We start from the raw sequence: 11,083 nt of genomic DNA on the forward strand, positions 1-11,083 counted from the left end.
ATCTCAGGTTTGTATCAGTGCGTACGGCGAACCCGCAAGGGCACCCGAATGCCCTTCTCCCCTGCAAGACGAGGCCGAGGTAGCATTGCCCTTACTTTCTCGATCTCCGTATTTGTGCTGTCCGCAAATTCAAAGGTATAATTCCGAATCAAGACGGACAAAACAGCCTTGAAATTTCAACCTTTTCAGCATTGAATGTACAGTACTAGTCAAGGTAAGACGACACGGACCTTGAACTCGGCAAGTGCGAAGCCTCTGCCAAGGCAGATTCGCGGGCCGTCCATGAACGACAACAAGTGCCGGTATCCCTGAACTTCTTGCACTTTGTGCGGCAGGCCTTCCACCCCGTTCATCCACCTTTCGGGCTTAAACTCGCTTACATCGGGGCCCCAGAGGGATTCCAAGTAGTTCATGCAGGTGATCGGGACGGACACCTGCGTGCCTTTGGCTACCGTGATGCGGTCGATTGTGATCCCTGAGGTGTCTGTGATGGGCGTGCTCAGTGGGATCACGTCGTCTTCTGTAGCCTTAAAGTGATGTTCAGTTTAAATGGGTGTGTTAACGCCCATAAGTGCAAAGAGCTTACCTCACGAATAGCCTCCTCGACTGGCGAGTGGAGTCGGAGGATTTCATGAACTACTCCGTCGAGGTAGGGTAGTTCGGTCATAAGCTGGTCCCAGGTAGGATCGGATGCACCGAATTGAGACGTCAATTCCTCTCTCAGCTTTGTTTGAGCTTCTGGGTGCTTGCACAGCTCGATTAAGGCCCACTGAATGAAAGTAACACGAATTAACTACTTTTCAGCGAGTGGTGGTGCGACGAACGCTCTCACCGTAAGACTGACTATGGATCAGAAGTAAGTCAGGTTTTCTCTCCGAAGAGTGTGATAGAACGTACTAGAGGTAGTTTCATATCCAGCGAAAATCAGTACTTTCATCTAGTAACAGGTTTCATGCTTGGAGTTGCATCACGTCTGAGAAATATGTTTACCTGGGCCATGACCTCCTCAGGGTAAATATATAAGTCGGTGTCAGCATTCTCCGCTTTGACTAGAAGCCAGGTTTGAATAATGTCGTCCATAACGCATCTTGTACGATCACTCACGAAGAAGACCAATGATAGACTTCTCCTCCGTCTTCGAGTCCTCACCATACGTCTGCTTCGTCCGCGCAAGCATGTCCTCAGCGATTTCTGCGACACTCTCGTTCCATCGCTTCGTGAGCTTGGTGCGCTCTGTCGGCAGCTTGGACAGGAAGGGGATTCTGGGCCCAAGGAGAAAATTGACGATCTCGAGGATAGAAGGCTTCAAGTCGTTGAACGCGTCGAACACTTCCGCAACTACTGACCGCTTCCCTTGCAAGGTGCCAAAATTGTGACCAAAACCGGCTATGCCGATGCTGTCCAGTCTGTTGACGAACATCATTTAGCGTGAGCCGGTAGAAGATCTTCGCAACCTACGAAACACAGTTCATCCTGCCACACGGTATGAAATCAGCTATGAGTAATGGGGAGGTGAGAAATAATGCATACCAATGTTGTACATCGATAATAGCTTCATCCGAGGATGAAGAGTCGATAGTAGTGTCCCAAACTTCCTTAACCTGAGATGCATGAGAGTTAGCGAGCATTGGGACTACCGGGAACATGCTCACCTTGTAGGCAGAATCAAAGAAAACTGAGGTCACCTTCCTGATGGCGGCGTTACTGAAGGCTGAGGAGACTGCCTTCCTCTGTCTAGAGGCATACAAACGACGTGACATAACCCAGAAACAAGCATCGCTGGAGACTCACCTCCTGTGACTTTCGCCGTCTGCCCAAATGAGACCACGACCAAGCTGGTATGATGGCTGTCATTTAGCAGGCTTGGGTAAGCTTGAGACACATCTGTGACTCACGAGCAAGTCGATCATGCGTTTCATATGTTTTCCGCGTATATAAGTGAACGTGTCCCGGGCGCAGAAATGAGCTATTGCTTTGGGATCCGTGAGGATGATCCTGCTATATCCCAGTGCAGTAGGGATCTCATATACAGGTCCATATTCTGCGGCCCATTTTGCGAACTCGAGGCCCACATTGTCACTATTCGAGAGGTATCGCTGTGCACCAAATAGCCAATTGTTCCTTGGAGGACCGCTGAGGCGGGAGGTCTTAGTCTTTTGATGCCTCACTAGAATGAGCAGGCGCCCAAGATACACGCATATCAAAAGGACAAGCAGATCGAGGGCGCTGATGGGCCGAACGAGCAAAGCCATAGTTCTGTGAATTCCAGGATGATACACCTGGAAGTGTTGTGTTTGCGACTCCACCGATAGTACTACTATACACACACACACCTGAGCAGGTTAATGGTTACGGTACGCGGGCGCCGCAACGAAAGAATGATTCTGGCCAGGCTTCTGTTCCCATGAAAAATCGGAAACCATTGAAGGAGACGCATGGCATTGCAATCATAATTGGGTGCAGGATTAGCGCAAACCATGAGCACCCGTCGGGTGGTTTATTCACTCTCACATGACTAGGGCCCTTCCGACGGATCCGGATCGCAACGTGCGTGCATCATCAAGTTATAAAAACGCAATTTTACGAGCAGTAATGAATGCAAAAACCAAGCTAATCACTGGACACGCCGGACACGCAAAGGTACGCGACACGCTGTCTCACCCACCACCTGGGGACGGGGCAGCATAGCTCTCGCCTTCTCCACCTGAGTCCTAGGGCCGTCTCGGAACTCGAACGTATAATTTCGAATCAACACAGACAACACCGCCTACACGAAATATAGTGAGCACCAAAAAGCGAATGGTGCGCCGGATAGTACGAACCTTGAATTCAGCTAGAGCAAAATTCTTACCAAGACAGATCCGCGGTCCGTCAATGAAGGTCAGTAGATGCCTATGCCCTTGGAGCTCCTGGGCTCGGGACGGCAGGGCTTTCCCATTGTCCAGCCAGCGCTCTGGCACGAATTCCTTCGCATCCGGTCCCCATACAGCCTCTGAATGATTCATGCACGCGATTGGCACAGTCACAAGTGTGCCCTTGCCCACCGGCAGACGGTCTATGGCCTCGCCTGAACCCGCTGTTATAGGGGCACTGAGTGGGATGACGTCGTCCTCACTTGCCTAATACGGGGTAGAGATACATCCAAGTTAATAGATGATTTGTATACCTCAAGTGGAACGAACACACCACTCGGCCTGCTTGGTCTACCGGCGGATGGAGACGCAGCACCTCATGCACGACCCCGTCGAGGAAGGGCAAGTCGCCCATCAGCTGATCCCAGCTAGGGTCTGACGTTGGGAAGCGAGTAAGGAGCTCTTCCCTCAGCTTCGCTTGAGTCTCCGGCTTCTTGCACAGTTCAACCAGTGCCCACTGCATGAATTATGTAGGACACTCCTGCGTAAAATAGGTACTCTGAAATCTTACCGTAAGGCTTACTGTGTTTAATCGGAACGTGAGACATGAGCGTACGGAAAGTCACAATAAACTCACTAGACGTGGTCTCATAGCCAGCAAGAATGAGGACTTTCATCTGCACAATATTATTGAGATAGGAATATCGCAATAGCTGCTGCACGTACTTGGGCCATCACTTCTTCCTGTGTCATTCTCAAGTCTGAGTCCGCACTCTCTGCCTTGACTATACCAACGTCAGGACAAAATCTCCGTCCAAGCGACGTAGTACTCACGAAGAAGACCAATGATAGACTTCTCTTCCGTCTTCACTCCCTCTTCATTCTCTTTCCTTACCCGCTCGAGCAACTCCGCCGCCATCTGCGCGACGCTCGAGGTCCAGCGCATGGTAAGCGCCCTGCGCTCCGTGGGCAGCTTCGCGAGGATCGGCAGCGTGGGCCCCAGTATGAACCCGACAATGGCGAAGAACGACGGCTTGAGGGTGTTGAAGGCGTCGAAGACTTGTGCTACTGTTGATTCTTTGCCACGGAGGGCGCCGAAGTCATGGCCAAAACCGGCTATGCCAATACTGTCCAGACTAGAGTGGGCTATCGGTTAGAGGTGATCATCTGGTATGACGAGATACGTACGAGACGCGGTTCATCCTTGATACGGGTCATGATTAGCAAGAGACTGCAAACAGATCATACACGATATTACGCACCAACTCTGCACCTCAATGATAACCTCATCTGAAGAGCTCGACTGAAGGATGCCATCCCACGCTTCCTTGAGCTAGGACATTCGATAACGAGGTTATAGGTCAGAGTTACACCCGGTATGAACAGGAAGCGCGAGACTACTACCTTGTACCCAGAATCATAGAACACGGAAGTCAATCTACGTATAGCCGCATTACTGAAAGCTGGAGAGACAGCCTTGCGCTGCCTAGAGGTCAAGAGAGTCAATCAAAAGTCAGTCAGAGTGCATGGCATTACCCCGACGCACTCACCGCTTGTGGCTCTCGCCGTCGGCCCATAGCAGCCCGCGCCCCACCTACATCAATAGTCTATTAGACTTAAACTTGTGAGACAGATACATCTCCGATAGACTACGCACGATCCCTTCGATGACCAGCTTTGCATGCGGCGTGTGCACGTACGTCGTAGTTTCCTTGCTGAAAAAGTGCGAGATGGCTTTGGTGTCTGTTAGGATAACTTTGCGCGAGCCGAGTCCGGCGGGCACTTCGTATACGGGCCCATACTCTGACGCCCATTTCTCGTAGACCGCGCCCGAATCAGGTTGGTCGGAGACGTACTTTCCGACGCCGAAGATCCAGCTCTTGCTTTGAGGACCATTCAGGCGAACCGTCTTCGTATTGCGGCGGATGCGATGGAATAGCTTGTACACCAACCAACAGCAACAGAGGAGGAAGAGCACATCGAGAGAGCTTATTTGGCGGATGGCCGCCATAGTCTATCGAGTGAGTTTAAGTGAAATGTGTCTTCTATTCTTTCTTGCAGCCAGCTCTTTATATACTGCCAACTCTCCATTGAGAGAAGAAAGACGGCTCTCGGGAGTCGGGACTGCTGCTGGGTCTTGACTAAGGGATGCTGACCATACGTCCTTTTAAAAGCAAGAGTCAGCGACATGTTCGCAACCTGTCCGTCGAACGTCCGACGACGGAACAGTTGCCCACGTACATGAAAGAATTTCTGTCTTCCTGTAACTGGTAAGCACGGGTACACGGGAAGTATAAGTAGCATTGGCTCGGGAACCCAGGACTGTCACGCCGGACTTCATAGAGGAAGCACCCCAACCACGGGCACCAGCAGTAAAGTTTGCTAGGCACAAGAGTTATGAGGCAGCCCAAACCAACCCTTTCATCGTAAACTATGACCCAAGGGACTAAGTTCAGTTCTGTCGTTCATAACATTAGGTCGCCACAAGATACGCTGGACATACGAGAAAGGTTATCTCGGAGCTCTGGATTCAGAAACACCCACGGACATGACATGATTTGGTTTGACACGCAGGGTATTCATGGACCGCGTACGATACTTGGTGTTGACCTGACAAGACACTGGAACCAAGGGTCTAACGTATCTTCTCGTAAAGGCACCAAGCTAGGCCCTGGACCTATCCCGGAACAAACCATCGTTTTCAGGCGTGGTCACACGGATCGTTAGAATTCGCCGCTGCACCTACGATTCGGATGCGTTACAGTCCCAGCGGCTACCGGTAAACTTACCTTCAAAGATGCTCAAGCTTGCACGAGTTCTGGAACAGAACCCTTGCAATTCAAGCCAGAGACAATTTACGTTATAATGGAGCACGCTGTACATGTCTTGAGAAGTGAGTTTGCAACGACAAGCTAGTCAATAGTAGGCCTGCTAATTGCAATTGGAGTAAGTCAACGTTGCTTAGTATCTATGTACATGTGTGTATGAGGAACTAGTCAGCTATTAGATTCTACTTACCGTGAGAGAATATAATCGTATTGCAGGTCGATCGTTTCGTTCGAATTCGTTGCTTTCTAGTTCTATCCCCCGACGTTTCAAAATGCCGGACATCGCGGTCGGCTCGCAGGTATTCGATGTCGCCTTTCACCCCGCGGAATCTATCCTCTATACCGGCCTGCTGAACGGCGAAGTCAACGCCTACCGCTACGACGAACAAGGGCAGAACGAACATGTTTTCACGGTCAAACCGTCGAAGAAGTCCTGCCGAGCTCTGGAAACTGACGCTGACGGGAGCCGTCTGTGGGCTGCAGGAAAGGGGAAAGGAATATAGTATGGTTCCCAGGCTTTCTTTTTCTTCCGAGGGCTTATAGGATACTATAGTACTATCGATACTTCCACCCATAAAGTGATCGAGAGCCGCAAAAACGCGCATGAGTGAGTGTATGCCCCCTGTCGTGCTGGTCGCGGTACTGAGCGTCTTAGAGAGCACCAATAAATCGGATAAAGCGGCTCCTGCCCTATATGCTTGCTTCCGGGGATGACGATGGCGTCATTAAAGTATGTAGCACCGTGTCTCGCCGTTTGTTCCAAGAAAGGATGAGACTGACGATCATTCGGCTCAGCTGTGGGACCCTCGGAAACCTGACGCCATCAGAGCATATACCCAGCATTTCGACTTTATCTCGGACTTCCTGTGGCTAGAAGACAAGAAGCATCTTGTGGCTTCCAGGTGAGTACTCTTCCTCATCTTGCGTTTTCCATCAAAATACGGAATGCTGGACCCAGTGGAGATGGGACGCTATCCGTTATGGACGTCCGTGCAAACAAGACGGAGCCATTTGCACACTCAGAGGACCAAGAAGATGAGCTGCTCTCCATCGTCACCATCAAAGAGTGCGCCTGCACCGCTGTTATAGCATCTCCCGACTCCCCTAATGACCTGACAACCGTATATAGCAACCAAAAGGTAGTCGTGGGCACGCAACTAGGCATGCTCTCCATCTTCAACCGCAAAAGCGGGTGGGGCGACTGCGTCGACCGCGTCCCGGGGTACGTTTCTCTCTCTTACCCCTCCCCTCAACTAACCCTAACCCCTCCCCTCTAATTCAGCCACCCCTCCTCCATCGACGCTCTCTGCAGTCTCCCCTCCGCCTACCCCTCCGCGCACTCCACGATCCTCACTGGCTCCTCGGACGGGCTCGTCCGCGCCGTGCAGCTCTTCCCGACGAAGCTGCTCGGCGTCGTCGCCGACCACGGCGAGTTCCCGGTCGAGCGCATCAAGGTGGATAGAGCCGGGCAGGGACGCTGGGTCGCGAGCGCGGGCCACGAGGAGATGGTTAAGCTCACGGATTTGAAGGAGATTTTCGAGGATGAGGATGGCGAAGGAGCGGAGGGGCAGGAGGAGGAGCAGGAGGGCGAGGCGTTCGGCGCAGAAGAGGAGAACGAGTCGGACGAGGAGACGGAGGCGCCCCAGGTGGCCGAGGTCGAAGAGAAGGAGCGAGAGACGCGGTCGAGCGATGAGGAAGGCGAGGACTCGGACGCTCCGCGCGAGAGGAAGCGGAAGAGGAAGAAGGAAAAGGATCCCCTGGCGGCTGGGAGGCGTAAGAAGGGCAAGAACGAGGTCGTCGCCGAGCCTTCCTTCTTCGCCGATCTGTGATGAGTCCCTTGTATCCCTCTGCACTGCTACTATACAAAATGAAAAGCATACAGCGATACACCGTCCTTCTACATGTCTCTAAGAAATTCACGAGCTAATCCACGTGCGACCGGGACACATCTCGATGTCTCTTAATCCACTCCGCGACACCGTTCGCGAGCGCCGAGACGACGACCATGAACACCGCCCAGAGGTGCCCGCCAAGTAGATGTTTACTCGCGGACAGCGCAAACAGCGAGCTTTGATCCCCCGCATAAGCGTGAGTGCGCATCGAGATGCGTGCACAGGCGTACCTGGTAATCGTCGGCCCCAGTGACCCGAAGGTGCCCTGCGCGACCTCCGTGAGGCCGTTCGTAGCCCCGAGGGACGCAGGGCCCGGGGCGTGTTCTCTAACCAGGATCATCACGATCCTACATACCCCATGCACATCAGCGCACGCGACCCCACCGCCCACAAGAAACACGCACGAGAACACCATCGTCCCCACCCTGCTCATCACGAGCACCACCCCGATACCCAGCCACTGCCCGGGCGTCCCGGCGGCGAGGCTGAGCAGCGGCATGGCGGCGAACGTGAGCGGCCAGACGAGCATGCCCGCGCGGAGCACGCGCAGACTGTCGAAGCGCCGCAGGAGGAGCGGCATGCAGAGCTTCAGGCACACGGAGGACGCGCCCATGAAGAACATCGCGCGCCCGATCTGCGCGACCTGTCCACGCGCGGTCAGATTGCACCCATGCCATGAATATGTAAGCGGGTTGCGGGGAGGGGGAGGGGGAGGGGGAGGAAGAGAGGCTCACGGAGAGCGCGAGCCCGCCCTCGCGCACGGGCGTGTACGCCATGAGCGTGAAGACGTGGTTGAACGAGCCCGCGATGAAGCCGAGCAGGCCCGACGCGAGGCAGATCGCGCGGATGAGCGGGCGCGCGAGGAGGACGCGGGCGGTGGGCGGGGTGATCTGCTCTATATCGATGGGGGGAAGCAGGCTCTCCCGCTCCCTCCCCGCCTCGCGTTCGTGTGCCTGGACCCGGCGTTTCGCGGGGAGCGTCTGGGAGGCGTTGCGAGTTATCTGAGGGCACTGTGGTGCGACTGTGCGCGCGGACGCACCTCTTCGAGGACGAAGATCGCGAGCAGCGACGCGCCGATGGCTGTTAATGAAGTGATGAAGCATGGCAGGATGTACGGGTATGCGTCGAAGAAGGGCGTGTTGAACCATGCGGGGAACTGCTCGGCGGGGTTCGCGAAGGTGCCCCCGAGCAGCGGACTGCGGGTGTCAGTGAATACGAGCGCTCTCGCGACGAGATTGTAGTGCTGCTCACCCTATGGCGAACCCGATCGCTGAACAGATGTCGTAGAGGGGGAACGCGGTCGACTGGTTCGTCTCGTCGGAGAGTTCCCCGACGACGGAATGGATTGCGCCTGTTGTTCCACAGAATATTCCAGCTACAAAATATGTTGTCCGTGAATGAATTCCAACTCGGTTAAAATCGAGGAGAAGTGATCAAAAAGCACGGCCCTTGGGGGAATTGAACCCCCTGCAGTTGAGAACGTGTCCCAGGGAGGATTCGAACCTCCGGCTTCACGGATGTCAGAAATCCTGCGGAGGGTAGCAGCTACCCACGCAACCACAACGTGATGATTTAACCACTAATCGACAAGGACCGAAAGGAGAGCTTGCCTTGGCCGGTTATCAAACCCTCCCGGCTGATTGTACATTTCCGAGAATGAATGGACGCTGTGGTAGGGCGAAGACTTACAGAAGAATCGAGTGACGAGCATCATGGGGAAGGTCTTTGACAAGCCGAAGAAGGTGGAAGAGAGTGCGACGCCTAGTGTGCCGATAAGTATGACGGGTAGACGGCCGATGTGATCTGCAGAATACGTGGGTAAGACGATAGGCGATGAGCGCTGGGGTATGGTGTACCAGAGAGCCGAGCCCACGGGTACATGCTCAGCAGCTGCGCGATCCCAAAGCTGCTAGTCTGCACGCAACACAGTGCGCTTGAGCTAACAGCACGAGCACATGAACGCGATTGCGTACGAGGAGCCCACTGTAGTACCCCGCCCCAGCACCCTTTGACAACCCAGACTTTTCCATCATCTCGTTGATATAAGGCATGACCTGAGTGCCGCAGATGGGGATGAGGACCTTGATCGCGAAGACAGTCGCCAGCTGCAGCTTGGGGAGGGGGGTAATCTTGGCCGTCCTCGAGCGGCTTCGACTCCGACTGCGGGCGAGCAGGGACGTTGCCTCGTCCACATCCTCGTCGAATGCAAGGGTCGTCATGAAGTGTCGTAGCAGAGGATACTGATGCACGGGGAGGATTCGTCTACAAGATGGGTGTTATACAAATCATGACATGCCTACGGATGGGGAACTCAGCGTCCGGCTCGTCAGTTCGTAAGCTGAAGGCGCAATCGTCCCAGCGCTGGCCCATGCTTACTCGAGAGATAGCGCCTCGGCTGTCATGAGAAACACCCAAGATACCGGATCCGGTGCTGCTTCTGCGGTACAGCCACGAAGTTTCCATAAATGGATCGCCCATTTCCATTCCTGTCGCTCAGCCTGAAATTCGCTGTGAATGACCTATCTTCTGTGAACAGTAGTGTCCCTGGACTTGTAAGGTGCTGAAACCCAATCTTTTTTCCTTCCCCCTACAGCCATTTGCAATTCGATGGGCCCACTTTCTGAAAATCATTTACAGTCGGACCACGTCGGACAAGCAATTTCAAGTCCCCGAGAGACAGAAATCGGACCATCTGGACTTCTCTACCTTCTTCCGACGTCCCTGGCACCCACTCCGACCCACTCCGACTATACGTGGTTTTCTGAATTGATGGTCTATCGATCTGCAAGCGGCTGTAAGCCAATCTTCTTCACTCACCTCTGAATCAGTTTCTCCTCGTCCACATCATGCCTAGGCTTGACAATGAAAGACGTAAAATTCCAAGCATGGGTCTCAGAGTCACAGGAGAAGACAGAGCTGATGATGGAGGCGAGAGCCTGAATCTCGGATTGTCTGCGCTGGCTGTTCACCACTCTTTCATCCGGCGATTCCGGAACATCCCAATGCTCTTACAACCCGTCGCAAAGTGCATGCCGCGGTAACGCTTTTTGGCCCCGTGCGCTTGCTCCAGTCCGGCCTGCCAGTGTCAATGCTAGTGGAGCTCATCACTCTCATTGCCGCGTTGTAAGTCATTCACCCTTCACGCCTATCATATTTGTGATAGACTCGGCTCATAGTTTTTGGCCTGGAGTCAAGAAGCTTAGTTGTACAGCTACACAGATCCCTCGTGCGTACTACTTCAAGGACGCCAACTCCGCTGTCATCATGGACTTGACCTAGGCATCCAATGGCGCTGCCGGCGGACCCTGCTATTCTGTCGGTGTCGTCGAATCCCCTGTAACCACTATGGGTGCTACGAACTGATTGACTGTCGTGGGGAGTTCCTTAGCGGATAGGGCTCCAAAACTTAGGAACTTTGATTTTGATTGTCACCATTACCGCACACATTCGCTCCCTAGTACTACGGACTATCGTAATATCGGACAGCTGAACCGTGTTTCCATTATGTCAT

The 11,083-nt window shown here is 53.6% G+C and overlaps 4 protein-coding genes and 1 non-coding gene across 5 annotated transcripts; 1 reads left to right on the forward strand and 4 right to left on the reverse strand.

Annotated features, from left to right (window-relative positions):
- Positions 1–209: 209 nt before the first annotated feature.
- Positions 210–2,252, reverse strand: GLOTRDRAFT_132663 (cytochrome P450; the record flags this gene model as incomplete). The annotated part of the gene is made up of 11 exons (XM_007871547.1): positions 210–527; positions 587–769; positions 833–843; positions 898–937; positions 991–1,049; positions 1,105–1,406; positions 1,459–1,473; positions 1,531–1,601; positions 1,653–1,734; positions 1,792–1,835; positions 1,896–2,252. The coding sequence occupies 11 exons, from the start codon at positions 2,250–2,252 to the stop codon at positions 210–212; spliced, it is 1,482 nt and encodes a 493-aa protein (XP_007869738.1).
- A 362-nt stretch (positions 2,253–2,614) lies between these two features.
- GLOTRDRAFT_140808 (cytochrome P450) lies at positions 2,615–4,863 on the reverse strand (the record flags this gene model as incomplete). The annotated part of the gene is made up of 12 exons (XM_007871548.1): positions 2,615–2,767; positions 2,823–3,119; positions 3,187–3,369; positions 3,424–3,434; positions 3,490–3,529; positions 3,579–3,637; positions 3,687–3,988; positions 4,041–4,055; positions 4,115–4,185; positions 4,257–4,338; positions 4,403–4,446; positions 4,510–4,863. 12 exons carry the CDS (start codon positions 4,861–4,863, stop codon positions 2,615–2,617), a joined length of 1,611 nt encoding a protein of 536 aa, XP_007869739.1.
- Positions 4,864–5,952: 1,089 nt separating this feature from the next.
- Positions 5,953–7,634, forward strand: GLOTRDRAFT_65441 (WD40 repeat-like protein; the record flags this gene model as incomplete). The annotated part of the gene is made up of 7 exons (XM_007871549.1): positions 5,953–6,182; positions 6,234–6,287; positions 6,338–6,410; positions 6,476–6,582; positions 6,639–6,746; positions 6,810–6,902; positions 6,963–7,634. 7 exons carry the CDS (start codon positions 5,953–5,955, stop codon positions 7,507–7,509), a joined length of 1,212 nt encoding a protein of 403 aa, XP_007869740.1. The 3' UTR covers positions 7,510–7,634.
- GLOTRDRAFT_47986 (MFS general substrate transporter) lies at positions 7,604–9,791 on the reverse strand (the record flags this gene model as incomplete). The annotated part of the gene is made up of 9 exons (XM_007871377.1): positions 7,604–7,748; positions 7,803–7,919; positions 7,977–8,215; positions 8,307–8,552; positions 8,612–8,768; positions 8,824–8,947; positions 9,262–9,375; positions 9,429–9,486; positions 9,546–9,791. The coding sequence occupies 9 exons, from the start codon at positions 9,789–9,791 to the stop codon at positions 7,604–7,606; spliced, it is 1,446 nt and encodes a 481-aa protein (XP_007869568.1).
- Positions 9,055–9,166, reverse strand: GLOTRDRAFT_t112. Its single transcript has one exon. It is a non-coding gene; the product is annotated as a tRNA-His (tRNA).
- Positions 9,792–11,083: the final 1,292 nt, after the last annotated feature.

The sequence above is a fragment of the Gloeophyllum trabeum genome (genome assembly GCF_000344685.1).
Source record: "Gloeophyllum trabeum ATCC 11539 unplaced genomic scaffold GLOTRscaffold_00014, whole genome shotgun sequence".
In the NCBI taxonomy this organism is placed as follows: domain Eukaryota; kingdom Fungi; phylum Basidiomycota; class Agaricomycetes; order Gloeophyllales; family Gloeophyllaceae; genus Gloeophyllum; species Gloeophyllum trabeum.